The 21,539-nt window shown below is 37.7% G+C and overlaps 1 protein-coding gene across 5 annotated transcripts in view; it reads left to right on the forward strand.

Annotated features, from left to right (window-relative positions):
• Window positions 1–21,539, forward strand: part of ripor2 (RHO family interacting cell polarization regulator 2) — a 99,047-nt gene that overhangs the window by 15,781 nt on the left and 61,727 nt on the right. The window contains exon 1 of one of the 5 annotated variants that reach the window (XM_038304064.1): window positions 2,070–2,366. The exons of 2 other annotated variants lie outside the window; for them this stretch is intronic. In XM_038304064.1, coding sequence (XP_038159992.1) covers window positions 2,288–2,366 — 79 coding nt within the window. In that variant the 5' untranslated portion in view covers window positions 2,070–2,287. Of the gene's footprint in view, window positions 1–2,069; window positions 2,367–18,971; window positions 19,299–21,539 lie in introns of those variants that run through there. 2 more of the 5 variants (XM_038304066.1, XM_038304068.1) reach the window with 2 other exon arrangements.

The following is a 21,539-nucleotide window of genomic DNA, read 5'->3' on the forward strand; positions in this document are numbered from 1 at the left end:
TGGGGGGTCAGTCCAAGCTCTTTTTTTTGCCAATGGGAAGAAACCCAAATGAGGATTGTTAGCGGCTTAATAGACATTCTCCTTCCACTTGTTTTTACGGGTGAGGGAGGGGCTACTGCTCAGAAAGTGGACGGTTGCTGAAAGATATAGCTCATGCTCGTACAAGGTGTTGTTTCTATTTTCACCTTACTTGGAGTTGCAATTGGTGTTTGAATATAGCTGGATGCCGGTCGCATTTAGTATCCTCCAAATCCTTATTGAATGTGGAGAACACTTCAATTGTTTGTTTGATTGGACCTATTTAACATGGACTTGCTTGATGTGACATCCACATCAACAGCATGGAAACTTTTGATCCTAAATTAATTAAGGAAAAAAGCTACAGGCTTATAGATGCATCTGCGTTCAACTACTGAGGCGCCAGTCTACTCATCAAACAATGTTTTAGTCAAATAAAAAGAATCTGCGTGGAAGATATGTCTCAGTAAAAACCTACAGAATGTCTCTGAAAACACATTAAACTTGAACTGAAATTAGATCAATTCAGTCAACCAGATTATTAACCAGCAAAGACATTTTTGTAGCTGAGTATAACTAATGGTGCCAAACGAATCTAACAACCTCAATTTAAGGCTGGTTTAGCCAAACATCATCAATATGTTTTCCCTAAAATATTTCAGGAGAAGACTTGTAGTGATTCCTAATTATTCTGCTTATCTAAAACATCTGAAATTTAAATTTAGATTAAATGTTTGAAACCATTTCCTGGTATGCTTGTGCTTATGCTTAAACCAGCTTTTACTGCAGCAACACGTGTGAAATCCTTGCAGCATTGAGAAGTTTCAGTTAGATGAGCAGAGTTTTGCTTGTGCTTTTGTTATAAAACTATAAAACTAATTTGATTTGCGGTTTAGGCAGTTTAACAGTAATCCCAAGTTTTATTAATAACCCTTTGTGAAAAAAACACATCATTTTTAATATAAACAAAATACTTTGTCAACAACAACCTCACATTAGTTTTGGAAACAACCTGTGGATTGTCTTGAAGTGCGAACATTGTCAGTACTCTTTCCTTGGAAAATGACTTTTCTGCCCGGTTTGTTCCCAGGAGCTTCAGCCTTAAAGGGAAGCAGTGACAGAGCAGGGCAGGTCTGAAGGAAATGTGATAATGAAGTGACATGAGGCCTAGTTTCTATTTTCAGTTTCAGATTGGTTTGTATAAATCGGGTGAGTCAGGGAAACAGGATAGAATCTAAGGGAAAAGAGTATTTTGCAAAAAGGAGGAAGATAATTGAGTCTACCTTTTTTTAAATGTATGTAAATAAAATAAAAAATAATCTATATTCACATTCACTCAGAAATGGCAACTACCCATTTGAAACAATTGAAGGATTAATAAGGGGTGCCTTTACATTTTTGAAAGATTCCACAGCCAGATATGTTCATGGATAATAATACTGAGCTTTACCTACTGTACACTTACTGCTGCAATTTTAATTGCAGAGCTTGAGGTATTAATGGTACGAATACTGTCGCGGTAGCATTTGAGGATCTTTTGTTTACCATAATTTATAAGCAATCTGCTGGATTTAAATTATTCTCTAGTCAGCTCTAGGGAAACCTTCACTGACAGCAGACCAGCACTGCAGGAGCCCCCTTCAAGTGGGCAAAATGAAAACTAGAGCGAGCAGTCAGTGTTATCCCCTGGGTCCTGTTGGGCTGTAAAAGAATGGCCGGCAGACCTCGCCTCTTATCTCTCACACCGTGTTAAACACACACTTTCACACCTTCTCATGTTTGTGTTGGCTCAAAACACGTCATCTAATTATTCCTGTTGATCACCGAACACTCGAGCTGACTCATTGTGGAGAGCTGTATGGTAGATATGGACGCACACACACACACACACACGCACCACTGATGCTCCTCTTACAAACACACACATGCGCATACTAACTCAAACAAGTGCTCTCCAAACAGCACACTCTCACTTCAGCTTTTGCACAGGATGTTATGAAATCTGCACTATTGCAGAAACTTAGTGAAGGTTGCTGGGTGTCCTCTCTTGAAGCCACCCACCCACTCTTCACCTGACACACACACACAGATTGCTGTGTGAAGAGACAGCTGAAGCTCGCTCAGCTCACTCCCAGTCCTTTCCCTGCTTGTGTGAGGAGCCTGTTGGTGGATCGGAGTGAAGAGGCCCCGGGCCACCGTTGTTTCCCTTTTACAGCCCAGACGCTCTCTTCTGACCCTAGCCGAGGAAGTCGGACGGAGAGGAATACTGATGGCTGTGACCGACATTCCAGAGGATGACCTGGATGAGATGATGCGGGAAGAAGCAGAGGATGTCTTCTATGAAGACGGTAGGAGAACCATGGGGTCAGCTGGGAAGTGTTGGAAAACAAGTTTGCTGGTGGGCTGCTGCAGCTGCTCGGTCTGTACGCTAAGGTCATGGTTGGTTTGTGACTTGAAGTTGTTGTTTGGGTGAATAAAAGGGTAAAAGTGATGCTTGAATGCTGGCCCAGAGAGATCTCCTCAGCTGTGTAGGTGGGGTTCATCACTATGTGCTTGAATAGACTTCACTTTTTTTAGCAGGATGAAAAACATGAGTAATTTGAGGTGCTGCTGGTCGTATTTCTGTTAATATTTGCATGAAGGTGAATTTTTCTAATAAATAATTCTGTTTACTATGTGTTTCCTGTTCCTCTTTTCAGGATTTTTTTTAAATCAGCCTTTTTTTATTTTAGAAAGCAGAGAGTAGCTCTGCCCTCTGCAGCGTGGGTGTTCTTGTATAACTGGCCGATGTTTAAAGCAAGGTTTTTATAACCACTGACTTTCAACTTTCTGCGAGAGTTTGTATGCCGCTGTGGTCATGGAGAAGCTGAAAGGGTCGTGACCTTCAGCTGGATACTAACTGAAGGAAATATTTTTATGTTTGTTAGTCATTTAACATTATGGAGTGGAATAATCAGATGCTCTTAGATATTATTGTTTCTGAAAATCTGACCAGTGTTGGGTTATTTTTCTGTTGTCCCTCAGGCATTATTGACAACTTTTAATTATAAACTCAATTAAAACGTATAAACTTGAAAGCCAAAACAATAATAAGTACAAATAACCCAACATTACAACCAGAAATGCCAAACAATGTGTGGTTATTTGTTATGTGAACAGGAGAACCGAAATTGAAAGAGGTGTGTCTTTTCAGTTTTGGTTTAGCATGCTTTAAACTCTGCGGCCTCACGACAGATCTAAGAACATTTGTTTCTCAGTTAGGGAGACGATTATGTACCTTTTTTCTTTATTTGTGGAATTAATTCAGTTTTTTTTTTTTTTACTTTCAGTTCTCTTCTTCAGAAAAGAATATTCTCAATACATTTTTTTTTATGATGATGATGCCATGAACTCTTAAAAGGTTTAAATGATTTATGAAAGAGAAATCAAGAGAAACAAGCCCACAGCATTACAGCTCCTCCAGATTAACACAGGTAGATTTTTTTTCCTTTTACACACATATATCTTTTGTTTTTTGTCCAACCCACCTGGGTATCTTGTTGCTAAAAGAATTCATCTTTGTTTCATCAGATCAAAGTTCACATTTCCAGTTTAAGTCCTTATAACATTTATTTACAGACTACATATTCACATCTTAGAACATAAAGGGCATTTTCTTTCCTTCCCTCCCACAAAAACCAGTTTACTATTTTTTCTTCGACTGAAGATGGGGGCTATTATAGCATTTCTCTGACTGACAACACATCTGCATCAACACATTGATTTGACAGTTTCTAAAAGATACAGGCTTTTGTGCCACATCCTATATATGCCCCAGGGAAACACAGAGTCAATGATCAATAATTAAAAGTTCCTTGATATTTTCAATAACTTCTGATAAAGTTAAGTAGAAATTACTTTGATACTTTTTTCTGGAGGACATGCTGGCTACCATGCAAGAGAGTCAGTAGGAGGAGAGTTGATGAATTGACCTACAGTGAACGCACAACAGTTTAACCTATTTTACTGCTCATCCTTGGAGTTAATAGTTCCTCCAAAATTAGTTACCATTGATCTAAGCTCAGTAAACCGTTCTCCTTCTCAGCCCCCCTCCAACCCAATGACAATAAAGTTGATTGACTGATTGATTGATTGATTGATTGATTGATTGATTGATTGATTGATTGATTGATTGATTGATTGATTGATTGATTGATTATTCAGCCACCAAGCAACCAGGGCTCTACAAATGCAGTAGTGCTGTATGGTTTCATATCACTCTGAAGAGCACCGTTCAAATTCTTATTTTTATACATTTATATGAAGGATTTATTCAATAGTTCTTGTGAAATCTTAAAAGGAAATCTCATAAATGGATATTATCTGTATAACCATGCCTTCTCTGACCCAGTTTTCACTGATTCTCACTGGCGGTAATGTGACGTTCGCCTTGAACAGCTCAGACAGGAGATGCACAGCCAGATGACTCCATGTAGCCAACCAGCCAATCAGAGCTCACAGATCCATGCAAAGTTGGCCAGCAGGCATCAGTGTGTTTATTCATAGACACATCTGAAGGTTGCAGAATGTGGACCACTTATATTTTCTGTTCTAATTAGCTCTCTGGATTAGCGATGGAAATTATCCAGTGTTGCTTTGTGTTGAATAGTCAAGATTTTTACACTTGGTGAAGCTAAATAAGAATATATTATGGCTGTCCTATTTCTTTTTCTAATCATTAGCTGTATTATAAATTTTCAGTAGATGCTTTCTAACTGCAGTGTTTTTAATTGGTGGTTGAGAGACCACAAGGGGTTAAACTGTTAAATCATCTTCATGTTCAGCAGACGGTCATCTGAAAAATGCTTAGAATTTTAGATATATAAGGGAAAAACAATACTATAGAGTCAAATGCTTTGCAGAAAGGCACCACAAGTGAGAAGCTGTTACAGATATGCAGACTTAAAATCATTAGTGAAACCTTATTTCAATGAGTGTATTTTAGTTCTTTTTTTATGCATATCTACCAGTTTTATCAAAGCATTCTGAGAAACAGAAGTCTCAGAAAGTAATTATGAAATCAGATAACTGAAATAGTAAAAACAAAAAAGAAATAAACTAGAAAACACCTGGCAAACACCAAATTATAAAAAAGCATAATAAAGCAAGAACTAAAGAACTAAATCAAAACTATAATTTAACCTGGGTATACTTACAGTAAGTCAAATAATAATTACAAAATTTGAAAAGCGAAGCAGGAATTAATGAAGATCTTAAGTTGCTGGTATGAAAGATGTTTTAAATTATTATAATGTTATTTTTTGCTAAAATTAAAGGTCTTTATTTTTCTTATAGGCCAGATGAAGGTGGTGTAATAAAGAGATTTTCACAAACAGGTCCAAGTAAGATGTTTAAATGCAAAAAAGCTTTAAAAAAACTCCAGGAGTGACCTTGTTTGATCTTGACCTCGGCTTTACCTTTAGTAAAGGGACAGTATATGAGCTATGTCTGCAATCACTGCTACCTTCTAGGAGACAATTGGCTGAGTAAGGAGGGCTAGTGTTGATTGTAGTATCGAGCTGGATTAGGATTTAAGAGATGCTGCTTTTAGCCTGACCGGAACAGAACAGAATAGGCACAGAAAGATGTCAATTTAACCTATTACTCAGTGACTTCTATTCAGAATGAAGGATTGAGCAAAAAGGCTGGTCTGCTGTTCAAGTTCAGGCCATTAAAGCCATTAGCGACATGAGGATGAGGCTCACAGGGTGATGACTGCCTTTTTCAAACCATGACATAAAGGCTACTTATGGGCAACATTGGTCTATCTATATGTAGGAATGTGATTTCAGCAAAAATCACATGTTTAATCCAGTGTAATGTTTTATTGCACTTTATTATTATTGTTACCTTTGCTGGAATCCAGGCAAAAAAAGGAGCATGCTAGTCGGGTGCAAAGGAAATTCATATTGAATTTCAATGTAAAGTACTTCAGTCTAGTTGTTTTACCTGAATCAGATTCCAGTGTCTCTTTTGTCACAGCCAACAAAACACAGAAGGACACCAAATCTAGACTACTGGCATCACTGAGCAGGATCACTTTCTCAACTGTGAATAGTTGCAGAGAACAGAGATGGAAAAATACGATTTTGAGGATTAAAGAACAAATATTCTGCTGATTTTAAACAGTTTAATCTTACAAGGCAATGTGGAAAAGGCAGCAAAATTTTAAGGTTACTTACAACAGCCTCCAAAGCTGGCAAATCGTAAAAGAATGTGTGTAAAAAATTCTACATTTTATTTCTTGAGAAAAGTCTACAAACAAAAATGATTTAAATAAAAAACGCTTTGCTTCAAGACAGTTATTTTCAGTATTATAGAGGGTTGAGATTTAATGTGGTTGGTCATGGAGAGAGACAGCACTGCTAGATAAACCATAGACCCTGGTACTATTATCCCTCGTCTCCTCTGTTTATACACAATTACACAATTTCCTAAAAACGTTTGGTGACTGTTTTTTTCATGAATACAAGCTTTGAACCAGTTTATTTATTTATTTATTTATTTATTTATTTATTTATTTATTTATTTATTTATTTATTTATCAATTAATTAATTAATTTATTTATCAACAAATATCTATTTAAAATGTTTAAGCATCACAGATCCTTTACCTTTCTTAACCGCAGCCATGAGGGGCTTTTTCATGTACCGGTATCTATTTTTTTTTTCTTTACATCAAATCTAAAAGTGGTGCAAACTGAAATTAAAAAGCAAAAATGTCAAAATCCCACCATCCCAATAGGGTCCAGGAAACAGTGCAGATTTAAGTTTGTGATAGTATAATCCTAATTTGGCCCGAGAAAAGTTAGTTGAGATTTTGTTTAAAGGACAGTTGGTTTTCTGGTCATGCCACTGTTATTTCTCAAACTGTGAGTTTTGAAGAGTTTTTAATCTCCTGACTGTGCATGTTCATGAACAATAAAATAGTTAGTGGTTAGTGAACTTGTTTTAATTCGAAAACCCAAAGTTAAGCCAACACAAGCAGTAGAAGTTAAAACGTTTTTTAAAAGGTTGGCTCAATCTGAATACCTCAAATCAGAAAGGACACGTAAGTCATGGTGGAAGTCATTGTGAAGCTAGGACTAGGGCTTCTTAGCACCCATTCATTTAGCTTAGGGACCTCCTAACATTCTTACCTGTTGGAAGGAGCTATACAGTTGTCAACAATTCTTTGCATGACATGATATGTATGCATGTTAATATGCTTTGGCTTTTTTAATGGAGAGATTCCACCATTATTTACATTTACATATATATATATGTGTGTGTACTTCTTTTCCTGAATGCTGTTGTTCCACTTGTATACCGGTAGCATAAATTTGCATGTCTGTCTAGTGATTATGTTGGTGAGGCTCTAGCCTGTTCAGATTTATCAAAGCAGTCTGTAGCTCCTGTCCTACTGTGGATAATGTTCTACCTGTTGACCCCAGTGGTAGGGTGAAGGGATATGAGCTTGGGACAGAGGGCAGAGCCTGCAGTTTGAAGTATCTGATCAAAACTTAAATTAGTGTTGCAGGAACAGGAACTGACAGGAATTTGAATCACTTCTTGATAGCTGGGACTTTACATATGCTCTGATGGTTGATCACTTGCCCAATGTCAATGATTCGTATCACTGATTGACTGATTCAAATCTTGTGCGTGTCAGAAAGGTCTAAGGCTTGCAGAGAAGTCATAGTCAGTCTAAGAAGTCATGCACATACAAGTAGTCCACTAAGTGAGTAGGTTCCAGAAAGGCTAGACAAAATGGAAGGCACTCTAACTAGGCAGAAGTTTCCATACAAACAGAGGCAAGAGGCAGATCCAAGGTCCAGGGTTGGGTCATATAGACAAAGGACAGAACAATCCAGATAGGGGCTGAGGCAAACAGATTTGGTCATGGGGCAAAGCAGGCAGTAGATGTCCAGAGATCAGTAGCCGACAGGGGCAAGGTAGGCAGGAGAAAACAGGAACGAGTCAGGTCGATATCAGGAGGTTCTACAAAGATTGCTGAATGGTCTACTCCCGTGAACAGCTTTCAAGAAATACTTTTTTTACAATTACCCACTGAGAGAGCCAGTAATATATAGTATTCCTCCCAAGTTAATTAGAGCTACCTCAGGTGTATCTGCTAAGACCTAATTGCCAGTGCAGGAGAGGAAGCCAGGAGTGGCATTACGGGACTGTACACAGCAGCTTCTAAGGCAGAAACAGATAGGAATCATTACATTATCTGTCGTGTCATATGTTCTTCCCTGGAAAACATTTCATAGGTTCATAATGACAGATTCTTAACTACTCTGATCAACTTAAAAAGAAATATACATTTCATTCAAAAAGATTAATTTAGTGAGATACAGATCTGTCTTCACATTTCTAAAGAAAAACAACAACAACAAAAAAACACCTCTGCATGAACCCCAAAAATTGCATGCACAACAGCTAAAAGGAACTCCAGTAGAATTTCCAATGTGCTTTCACACACAAGTTAAGACAAACACAGCACTGCTTTGTATAACACTTTTATCACACATCCACACAAGTTAAATGTACCTTTAAAAAAAACATGCTTCTGTTGAAAAACAGCATCACTTGGCTAAAACGTGCACAGGAGGTGCATTGAGACCGAAATATCACAATGGCTTCTTTAACACGAGCCACTTCCTCTTTATAAGAACTCAGAGGCTGATTTTGGTCTAATTTTACGGTTGTGTGCAGAAAAACTTGAGACCAGGGTGTCCCAGAGGAAAGAGGCAAGCGAAGGACTCTAATGACGGTAAAAAAATATGACTGAACTTGAGATCGATGGAGTCATAGTTAGACCTGGCAGGTTGTTTTGTGTCTAAATAAGCCAGTGTTTTACTAACTGGGTCAGGTCAAAAAGCATGAGGAGCTGCCTTCAGTCACGAGTGAGAAAAAGCTGCTGAAAACACTACAGGATTATTAAGATACAGGCTGAACTTTAGATAAAGTTCAAAAAAGCACAAAGGAAGCAGATTCTACTCAGAAATGCCCTTTTGATTAGTGTGTAGATAAAGATTGTCCTGCTGCCATTGGAAGTTTATCATCCTTTAATGTTTGTCTTATATATGCCTTGTAATGTGGTCATTCTGAAATGCTTCTCTTTCTCTCAAAATACATATTAAAATCATTCAGTTTAGGTGTGGCTGCATATTTAAGAACGTATTAGATGTCTTAGCTCCTACTCTTTTCTAGAGATTACCATTCATGGTGTTAACTTTTCTCTACAGATGCTATAGCACTTTGCATGTTGGCCAAAAAGCTACATTTCATTGTCATCTCATCCCATTTGCTGTGTCCCATCCATATAAATCTTTTTATTGCTTGTTCTTAACAACAGCTTTCTTACCACCCAACCAGTCGATATTCCACCCTGAGATCAGACAACATGTAGCTTAACTAGGGTCAGACTTCCACTTTCCCTTCAATATCTCAGTAGGTTGGCTGTTTATCTACAGCTCTCTTACCTTTCTGCAGTGTATGTTGTTGTTTGTTTAATTGTGTCACAGAAGCTCGGAACGTAGGACCCAGGATTCAAGGCAAACAGACAGTGGGATAATTCAAAAGCGTTTACTGAAACAGAGTGGACGGGCTGTTGGTGCGAGGTATGAGTGGCTACGGCTGGGCACCGCCCATCACTGGAAACTCTGGTTGGAAAAAAGACATGTAAGCGACCATGATAATCTGATGGAGGATGATTATCTATGTGAGTTACTTACCTTGTTTATGAGTTTAGTCCATTTCCATAGAAACAACATAGGATCCAGCCAATCGGCTGCCAAGGAGATGCAGGCGCCACCCAGAGTGTCCCAGATGCCGAAGCCCCAGAGAACAAGCCGGAGTTAAGCGACCCACGTTAAAATCGCCTCGGCTCTGATCGGCCTGAACACCAGACTCACTAAATTATTTGGTAACATTGATCGCAACATACAGATGTCAACACAACAAAGCAGGCGCTTCTAATCTAACAAGCTGAAACAGCTCTGTTTACATTGCATAAACATGGCACAGCGCTGGAAAGGGATTCAAACAGATAAAAAGAGAGAAATGATAAAGAATACTGTCCATGCACTGGCTCCTGTCCATGTGGCTCTTCATTTTTTACTTCCCTGATTTCTTTCGCACTGGCAACATCATCAGCGCTCACCCAGCATGATGCTGTCATCTGATACGAAGTGTTGGGGGACAGTGGCAATGCAGGCAGACCCAGCTTTTCGGTCACATGGGGAAAGAGCGAAAAGCCGATTGTTAGCGGGTCAACCCGGCTTTGAAAAACCCAGGTTTTTAATGGGAAAGCGGCTTTTAAAACCTTTACAGATAAACTGGGTTTTCACAGAGATTTAAACGTACATATATGGACTTTATTTACATATCAAAAGACCTCCAGAGAGGTCTTTCTCGTAAAAACCCTATCTTTCAATACCTGTGCTAGAAGACCGTCCCCCTGTTCTTAATTGTGTAGATGTCCTTTATATTTCATTCAACATTCATCTTTATCAAGTAGGGAACAGTTTTCTTGTTGGCTGCGGTTTCTGAATCCTTTAGATATTCAACAATCCCCTTCAAGGTGTGTACTGATACCTGCAGCTGGAGCTTAGATTGAATTTCTGTGTAAACTGGGTAAGCCTGTACCCCCTCAGGTAATATTGAATGACTATGATGCAATCGAGTTGAAATGACAGGTTTGAAGTTACGACACGTAATTGTACTGGAATGAAGGGCTGATGTAACAACTACAGGGTGATCTACTCCTGGCAGTGGTTCAGGAAGGGTCCTTCTCCAAAAATGTTTAATTTCTAATAATTTAAATTTGTATTTAACTGTGTTCCAAACATTTCCACCAGCCGTTGTCTTCAACTCACCAAGCATGTTTTTGTTGTACAGTTATGTCTTTGGCATCCTCTGACAGCTCTTAATTTATTGTGCGGACAGACAAGATTTATATACATAACAGAATGATGCTAAGAGAACCTGTAATTAAATAGTTGGTTGAGTGTCAAATGAGCAAATAAAAAGTTGCTGGAGCAGTTCTAAGTCAACTGTTGTTAAACTTACAAAATCTGTGTATTCACCCCAGTTGAGAAGCTGCTGAAGCTCTAAGGTAACTCCACACCTTAACAAAGCCACACTTTTGATGTCCTCTGCCTTCAGTCTCTGCTTCGCCCGAGGGGTTTCCTTTTAAGTTTGTCACCAAAAGCAGCAGAGATTTAAAGAATATACACATAAATCATAGCTTGACAAGACATGGAGGCTGTTCTTTAAGGGCCCAGGTGCCACTTTAGGATTTATTTCCCATCTTTCAGCCATTCTTCTTGTATCAAATGATTGGAGTGGAAGAACAGCATTACTTTGGTAACAAAGTCACAGATGAAGGGGCATTTAAAAGCTTAAAAGGACCCACTTTCATGTCAGCTGTAAACTTTTGCTGGATTTCTGGTTTGAGTTTGATTGTTCTGGAAACAGATAGAATGAGCTGCCCTATGATGAGATCAATGTAATTCTTATGGCAATAGAACATTTATTTCACTCCTACAGAACATGTTTGATCATTCTGACAAGAACCAAATATCTCAGACCAAACTGTTGCTATCTGACAAGGTTTATACACATTTTTTAAGCAAACAAGTAGCCTGGTGTGGAGAACGTGAACAGGCAGACATCCTAGGAGCAAGCTTACATTTCACAAATCCATTTTCTCTTTCCAAGTCTTGTCTGTACTTGGCTCATGAAGCGAAGGAAACAGTATCCTCCTCCTTGCAGACACGCTGCCTGCCAAAGCACTGGATCAGAGTGTACCGTGCTCCATGGACTGGAAACCAGGGAGGACAGCATAATATAATGGAAGCTTCATGGCATTTATATATCACTTCTAACAGTTGTAAAGAGGGGATACAGTGATAATGGTTCTTACCACAGATCTGAATCACTCTTGCTGTTACGACTTGTAATCTATACTGTTCTGCTCTGAGTAGTGGGGACTAGATTTAGCCGAGCTTGCATGTTCCAGAGTCTCTGTGACACATTCACCTTGAGAAGACCTTCAAGGTTTACCTCAGCTGCATAAATCAAACATCCCTGAGATTAAAGTGTCTCAGACAAAGAGAGGGAGAAAAGCTGAGTGAAGCAGGTACCTTACTCTACAATCAACTAATAGATTTCAGTTTTATGAAATAATGTAGTCCAATTTTACCCCTAGTCCCTACAGATAAGCCTTTTTCATCAATTTTACACAAAGAGGGAGCATTTTTTATCTAAAGCTGCAAACAAATTCATAAATCTGAGTATTTTGATAATATTGATATTTTAGTTAATTAACGCTGCAATGGGAGATACAAGTTTACATTTTTCTTATATTTATTTTGATCCAAATTACTTTTTATCTAATCAAATAAAACACTAAATATTTTACAAGTAAAAAAAGCAGTCTGACATACTTTAACAACTGCAGCAAAAACCTAGTAAATGAATATAAGGATTTTCCAAAAGCAGGAAGGCAGGCCTCTAAGTTACTGAAATATTCAAAGCAGCTTGGTAATATGCTGTTTGTATGCTTCCAGTATATTCTGTCTACACCCAAAAAGATCTAATATAAGCAGATGAAATGAGTTAGTTATTTCCACATCACCTAATACAGTTGGATGATTAGGGTCCTTGGACACAGAGATTAGTAAGGGCTGGGTACCTCTCTGAACACACACCTCCAAACTGCATATAGTATACATTTCAACAATCCCTGTATAATACTCCAACTGTAGATCAGAAAAAAAGATTGTTATGTACATAATTCATATTAAAAACAATCAAAAGGTATAAAAGCCTAGAATATCATGCTCAACTGTGCAGAAAATCTCCTCTCACACAATGATGGTTGGAAACTGAGGACAAAAAAACAGATGTTTTTTTCCCCTTATACCCTATAAAACAGATGGTGAAGGGGCAGAAACTCATTTTTCTCTGTTTGTTTGGTTAGAGTACACTAACATCCTCCTTGTGCAGATGCGCTCCTTTTTTGCTAAGTAGTGAAAGTACAGCAGTATTCTTTACACCCAAGTTAGGTTTTCCAAGTATGCATTTGCGTTGATCTGTCATGATCTTGGCACTGATGACTGGCTTAATTAGTTGTTCCATTCACCTGTCTAACTCTGCTCAGTTTCTCATCACTGCTCATCTGATCCACCTGCTCCTGCCTCTATTTAAGGAGCTTGCATCCAGTCATCAGGCGAGATTATTCTCATTCGCTCTAGCCAGTGGTGAGTGTGTTTTCAGAGTTCCTTGGTGTTTCTGATTTCCTGATCCTGACCTGTTCTGCCTCTCAACCACTGTGCCTGCCTGTTCCCATCTGAATGGTTTGCCTGAACTGTCTTTGGACTCGTAGATCTCTGATTAGTCCTGCTTGAACATTGGGTCCCTCTGTTCTGAGTCGTGACAGGATCAGGCTAAGTGAATATTTAGGTCCTGGAAGCGATCCTTGTTTGATATGAAATAAGCAGAGATTACTCAGGCAGTGGATAACGTCTTTATTCTGTGATCTACTTGCATTACTGTGACATCCAGTGTGTTGTATTTATAGCTGTAATGCCAAAGCTGTATAAAAAGGGCATCTTTCATTAAATGAAGAATCTGTCAAGAGATATTTTGTTCATTACTTAACTGAAACCAGACTAATTTTAAATATATGTTCAGGGATAGGAAGTAGTAATACCCTGATATTTGTATTTTAGACCACGGCTTTTTCATTGGAAGGAAGTGTTATTTATTACTTTTTCCTTGGAATTATACTTTATGAATGAAGCTGCTTCTTATACATAACATTCGGGTTCGTTATAGATGTTTTCCTGTGGATGAAAGATTTTTACAGCCAAACTGTGATTCAAATGTGCAATGTGATTATAACAACCCTGAAGAGCTCTCCCTGCAGCAGTACATCAGGTTCATAAAGCAGTCAATTTCTATGGCTGTCTATCAGCTTGACCTTAAAGGTATAGTGGAGGATGTTCTTTTTCCGGGTGCATTATCAAACTAAGTGGTCTTCCTAATTGTCAATCATTCTGCTGATATATTTAGCTAAGGCCTTCCTACGTGCTTGTCCGCATTTTCACTTACCAGTAGTGAGCCTGACATGGTGGAAAAATAGCAAATCTTCCTGCCAACAAAAAGCTTTTAATCTGTGAAAAACACATGCTGGGATGTTTGTATTAACAGTAAAATGCTAAAACATGTACCTTTAACTTTTTAATTTCTAAGCTCATCAGCATGACCTTTTATGATGAACACAGGATTGATAACACTCCCACTAAGCATACACTTCCACTGTCTGGAGGCAGCATCTACCTTTGCCTGTCCACGCAACACAAAACACACAAGGCACGGACTAATATGACAGACATCATTTGTGCGTCACTTGGTCGTTCACGATGGGAAAGGCTCTGACCTAAAGGGACATACTACAGCCAGTATCACACTGCCCTGCTTCTCCTCTCTACTTCTGACAGTTAGCTCCACTGACCTACTTTAGCCTCAACACACTCCAGCAGTTATTATTTTCTGCAGCTCCTCCTTCAAGAATACCAAGGGAATACAAAGAGAGAGAGAAAGAGAGAGAGGACACTTGAAGCCTGCTTTGCATTTTGCTACTTAAAGTGAATTTTAATGGTGCAGCATTAAGTAAATCAGGTGATGCAACTGCAGAATTATGCCTTTTGTATTGAAATCGAAGTAGAATTGGTGTAAATAGAATAGAAAGGCTCAGTTTTTATTGGTTGGTGCTGTTTACCTAAAGCATCTACTTTCTGCTAATCTTTCCTTTAGTTGCTATGACACAGTTGAGGGCAACACAGGGCGTGTAAGGTTTACAAGTGTTGGTTTGGACCTTCTTTCCCAATGAAGTAACTCTGTTCACTGCAAGAAGCGTAGCGGACCACCCAGGAATATTTACAAGAGGAAGAACCTGCTGGAGAACCTTAGAAAGAGTCTGGTGATGAGATGTTTCATTGGTTCCATTGGTATTCCCCTTACCAGCATGATGCTTACTTTTAATTGAATTTCCATCGTTTAGTTGAGTGTCTGTTTAAATGAAAGGACTTTAAATCTAAATTATACCTTAAAATAAATAATGTAATTGATGATGTGGGCTGGATGACAAATCCATCCATCCATCTGTCTGTCAGTCCATTCATCATCCATATGCCAGTATGTAAAAGGCTACAACCTTGGTGCAAAATGAATCAAAAACAAGTGTAATTGTGGCATAATTAGCTAAATTAACTTCTTTTCTTTTCTGCTTCCACAATGGTAAGGTGGAGAGCACTATTATATTACAGCACGAAGGTTCCAGCGGTGGAAAAATAAGTAAAATAATTTCAGTTAGGGTTCAGTAATCTGGCTTAGTGTGTTGGTAGTTCTTTGTTTAAATGCATAAATGATAAAACTAAAATTATAATGTGCGTTTTTATCATCTTCAAACAATGGTGGATTCGATCACACTAAAAGGTCCAGGACTCTACTGTAAATGGACTGGAGTAAAATATATCATTAGCAGCTGTGAATATCAACATTTGAAGGTAAAAATCTGTATATTCCCTTTAAAAAACATACACTTCATTGCTGCAAAATCTCAATTCATAATTTAATATAAACGACATTTGTGCTGATCTGAGGTGTATATTGAAACCACCAAACTGCAGAGAGCCTTAAGACAGATGTTGCTAATTCTTAAAGGGAGCAGACATATTAATATTTTCTATTTTGCTGCTAGCAACTCAATAATAGTTTCAAGAAGTGGCATCAGCCATTGTGTTTAGAGCTAAAATGCACTGCAGCTAGTAAACAACATTTGAACACTAGGACACACTGCAATCATTCAAAACGCATGTGTTTTTAGTTGCTGCATGAATGAGCTATGCTCCAAACAAAAGAACTGGAGGAGGAGAAACAAAAAAGATGTATTTCTTCTATGACTTTTAGTTTGATCCAATTGTTTATGTGTGCCTTGTATTTGTGCCTTCAAGGAAGAAACTCCACCTGCAATATACCAGCTGTCATTAGAGCCCAAAGTAGCTAAAGTGCGTGTCTGGTTCTCAGTGCAGCATGCAGCATGTAACTGAATCCTCTCTGACTGTCAAACACATAGAAATGCTATGAAACATTGAATATCAGGTGAGAAAGTTTTGCAGTTTCAAAAAGAAATGTATAGGGAAAGATGCAACTGAAGCATAAGAAAAACGATTTGTTATAAAGACTACTTAAATATGATGCATATGATAACTGCTTATTTTTTTATTTAAAAATGGATTTAATCAAACAAACATTATAAAATAGTTGGCAAGGTCTGGTATTGTACGGACCAAAATAAAAAATCTACAAATATAAATGCAAAAGAAACCATATTATGAATATTTTTAAGCATATAATTTAATTTTTAAATCCGTTGATTACATTGTCATTTGGTGCATTAATCAATTATTGATTATTGATGAATATATTAAATAACGCATGTTTACAATACAAATACACATTGAACAGATTATTATCTTGATGCATATAAATTATCCTCTTAGAAAATAATTTGAAAGGTTAATTGTTCTCTCTTCATGTTTTTTCTTTCTTTTTTTTTTTTTTCTTTACAGTTTTTATGCTTTTCTGGCTCTATTTTGTCTGGCTCTACTTGCTCATTTATTTATTATTTGTATCCCATGTTATATTTTTTGTTGGTTTTTATATAATTTTACTGCATCTATGACTGCATAATAAAAAAATAAATGTATTATATATTCACCTTTTCCAGAAATCTTATGAATATATATATATATATATATATATATATATATATATATATATATATATATATATATATATATATATATATATATATATATAAAAACTTCACTCAGACAGATCCACTGTTAAAATGCCTGTTCCCTATTAACAGGTTCTGGGTAAGGATTAACTTGCAGCCTGTTTTCTTTAGTTATGCTGTTCTCTTTTCAGTGCGTCTGAACATGTTGCTTCTCCCATAAATATAGCTGCTGGTCAGTGGCTGCTGATGATAGCCATAATTATAAGCTGGCTTCTCCAACAGCTGAGGAGGAGAGAAAGAGGAGATGTGTTTGTGGAAGTGTGGAAACTGGTGTTCAAGCTGAAGGTTATAGAAATGTTGCAGAGCTCCCAGAATATTTAAAAGGGACAGAACGATGTGGAATGTAATGGGATGAAATATGTATTTCTGCAACGTTCTTCTGACAAAGTTCTTTCAGGAAGGTTATGCATCAAAATATCTGTTCATTGTCAACAAATATAACACAGCTTCATCCCACAGCAAAGTTAATTTTTCAAGTAATTTAACCGAATGCATGAGCACCTCTGATCCTTCCTATTAAGGTTAATGGTGTAAGTTAGTTTAAAAAAAAATCTGTCTTTTTATAATGATGGATTAAAGAGGACAAGTGATTTTCTGCTCCCATCGCTTTGCGGAAGGGCGAGGTGAATTGAATTTGTATGGACTAAGCGGAACAACATAACCACTTATAGAGTCCAATTATGCTGGCAGAAGCACTTTAGGATGAGTCACTCCTCAAAATTCAGCAGCAGAAACATATTTTATTTTCTCTGCCTTAAATAGCAGCACCTGTGTTTTATGCTGCTCACAGTTCTAAAAGATGGAGATGTTTGTTTTTTTAAGATTCCTTTCAACAGATTGAATTTGCCTGCTGCACAGTTTCCAAAGAAAAACATTCTTGAATGCATGGCTGTTAAACTGTGTAATCCTAGATAATAAAACCCAGGTAGAAGTTACTTTGAAATATGAGCAGAGTGATTAGGATGCCCTTTCCTGAAATAGAAAAAAGGTTATTCTGTTTAAGCCTTAAAAATAGTGTTAGCTTGTTCATCTAGGGACGGAACACAGCAGGGTTGCCCAGTTCCAATCCCAAAGAGCCATTTGCCTGCATTGGTCTGCATTATAATTGCTGATTGAGATAGATAAATTGACTCAGTATCCATTTTAAAAATTGTATGTTTTGAATAATGTAAGCATAAAAAAACAAGCAGGACTCTGGGTCTCTGGAAATGACGCAAAGCTAAATTAACCTTCTTCCAGAAGAAAACAAAGAAGTTTTACTAATTGTTGTGTATGGTGTCTATGTTTAACTTTAAAATAAAATGGCTTGCTTTGATTTTAGATTTTAAAGTTGTGGATGGTAGAAATCAGGAATTAGTTATACCAGAGTTCTTCTGTTGAACAAAAATTTTCATTTGTATCATCAATTTATTTTACTTTCAGCAAGACTGCTGGTGTCTGCTGGTTATAAAGCTCTTGGAATTAAGTCATGAAAGAAATTTGCAGAATGAAACACTGCAGGGCAAAAAATGTTTAATATCAGGAAATTGTACCAATACTTTAATAAAGTTTTTTTTTTCAATATTTACACCAACACATGTTAATGTACAACCCTTAAGTCCCGGATTTTCTTTTCTCCACATGTTTTACACAACATTCAGCAGTCTAATGGCAGCGGGGAAGAAATGGCTGTATTATTACACTAAACAATGTGCTTTTAACTGACCAAATTTATTAATTTATTTTATATCCAATTGCATTTTAAGAGAGATATGGTGTGAACACTAACACTTACATGATAGAAATATAAAATAAATATGAATCTTTTTTTTTATATATCTAATGCTTTGAATTAGACATATTTTTTTGGGTCTGATTTTTATTTGAACAGAACACAGCAAGAAAGACTCATGATCTCCTGTCAAAGCCCACCACCCCCACCACATGATGGAGTCTCAGGGTCATTCTTCTAAGATCTGGGTTAGGGAACCAGCTGGCCCCGCCCACTCGGTGACATCTCTGGCCTCTGATTGGTCCGCCTTTGTTGAGGAGGAGTTCCTCTGACAAACTGGAATGCATGAGGGGTCGGCTGAGTGTTTGCTGCTGTGTGTGCATGTCTGGCTCCAACGTCTGATTAGAAAACCCGAACGGCGATAACATATTCACTCCTGCATGCTTCTCCTGGGTTAAAGATTTCCTTTTTTTTTATTCAAAAGCATTTCCGGGAAAAAAAAAAAATCAACCTGCATTTTTATATTAAGCTTCAGCGCTGAATGCGAGGACGCACTTTCTCCTCTGTCTGTTTTTTTTGTTTTGTTTTTTTTAAACGGATGGGTGGACAGGCGCAGGTAGACGCGCAGAGACGCTGCTGAGGAGCCGCTCTTTCTGTTGAAGTTTTGCAGAGGTGAGTTGGAGCATCTGGGAGTACAGATACTTGCAGATCTTGTTGGATGGGGTTCAGTCAGGGAAATGCTCCCCCAGCTGTGGAGGGGGGAAGCAGCTCCCATTCTCTGGGGCACTGGGTTAGTAGATCAAGGCGATGCATGACCTGACAGATGCAAACACATCAGCCTGCAGTAATTTCATTTTAAGCTCATTATTCACACATTTGCCTAGCTCTATTTTTGCAGATTAGGCGTGATTACCACATTATCAGTATTTTAAACAGATTATTTTACATTAATTGCATGTTTGTGCATAATACTTAAAAATTCAGTGAGCTAAATGAGACCATGAAAAGCATATACTTGAAAATTTATAAATTAAAGATTTTTTTCTGGGATTAGTTTATTAAAGTGCTGATCTACTGATACAGATTTCATTTTTTCCTAAAATATAAAAAAAAAAGCAATAAACGATTTTCTGATATTTTCTGTAAATCCAATAAATATATTTGTTTACTATCAAAAATCTATAAGGGATGTCCAAATGTATCAATCATTGGTGTGATATCAGCCAAAAATCTAATATCAGAATATAAAATCTCTGATATCAGCCAACTGATGGAAACACTCCACTTCTGTTTAAAGTTTTTGTAACCATTTAGTTAATGATAAACCGCTGAGTTGTTTTCTTGCCTGTTTTTGTTTATAGTTATTTTCAGTTTAAATATTATCAATATACAGGTGCTGGTCATAAAATTAGAATATCATGAAAAAGTAGATTGATTTCAGTAATTCCATTTAAAAAGTGAAACTTGTATATTATATTCATACATTACATACAAACTCATATATTTCAGATGTTTATTTTGTTTAATTTTGATGATTACAAATGACAACAAATGAAAATCTCAAATTCATCATATCAGAAAATTAGAATATTGTGAAAAGGTTCAAAATTGATGGCCCCTGGTGCCACACTCTAATCAGCTAATTAACTCAAACCACCTGCAAAAGCCTTTAAATGGTCTTTCAGTCTAGTTCTATAGGCTACACAATCATGGGGAAGACTGCTGACTTGACAGTTGTCCAAAAGACGACCATCGACACCTTGCACAAGGAGGGCAAGACACAAAAGGTCATCGCTAAAGAGGCTGGCTGTTCACAGAGCTCAGTGTCCAAGCACATTAATAGAGAGGCGAAGGGAAGGAAAAGATGTGGTCGAAAAAAGTGTACAAGCAAGAGAGATAACCGCACCCTGGAGAGGATTGTGAAACAAAACCCATTCAAAAATGTGGGGGAGATTCACAAAGAGTGGACTGCAGCTGGAGTGAGTGCTTCAAGAACCACCACACACAGACGTATGAAAGACATGGGTTTCTGCTGTCGCATTCCTTGTGTCAAGCCACTCTTGAACCACAGACAGCGTCAGAAGCGTCTTGCCTGGGCTAAAGAGAAACAGGACTGGACTGCTGGTGAGTGGTCCAAAGTCATGTTCTCTGATGAAAGTAAATTTTGCATTTCCTTTGGAAATCAAAGTCCCAGAGTCTGGAGGAAAAGAAGAGAGGCACTTCATCCACGTTGCTTGAAGTCCAGTGTAAAGTTTCCACAGTCAGTGATGGTTTGGGGTGCCATGTCATCTGCTGGTGTTGGTCCATTGTGTTTTCTGAGGTCCAGGGTCAACGCAGCCACATACCAGGAAGTTTTAGAGCACTTCATGCTTCCTGCAGCTGACCAACTTTTTGGAGATGCAGATTTCATTTTCCAACAGGACTTGGCACCTGCACACAGTGCCAAAGCTACCAGTACCTGGTTGAAGGACCATGGTATCCCTGTTCTTAATTGGCCAGCAAACTCTCCTGACCTTAACCCCATAGAAAATCTATGGGGTATTGTGAAGAAGAAGATGCAATACACCAGACCCAACAATTCAGAAGAGCTAAAAGCCACTATTAGAGCAACCTGGGCTATCATAACACCTGAGCAGTGCCACAGACTGATCGACTCCATGCTACGCCGCATTGCTGCAGTAATACAGGCCAAAGGAGGCCCAACTAAATACTGAGTGCTGTACATGCTCATACTTTTCATGTTCATACTTTTCAGTTGGCCAACATTTCTATAAATCCTTTGTTTTTATTGGTCTTCAGTAATATTCTAATTTTCTGATATGATGAATTTGAGATTTTCATTTGTTGTCATTTGTAATCATCAAAATTAAACAAAATAAACATCTGAAATATATGAGTTTGTATGTAATGTAT

This window comes from Cyprinodon tularosa, unplaced genomic scaffold, assembly GCF_016077235.1.
Source record: "Cyprinodon tularosa strain WSP-4 unplaced genomic scaffold, ASM1607723v1 ctg525, whole genome shotgun sequence".
NCBI lineage: Eukaryota > Metazoa > Chordata > Actinopteri > Cyprinodontiformes > Cyprinodontidae > Cyprinodon > Cyprinodon tularosa.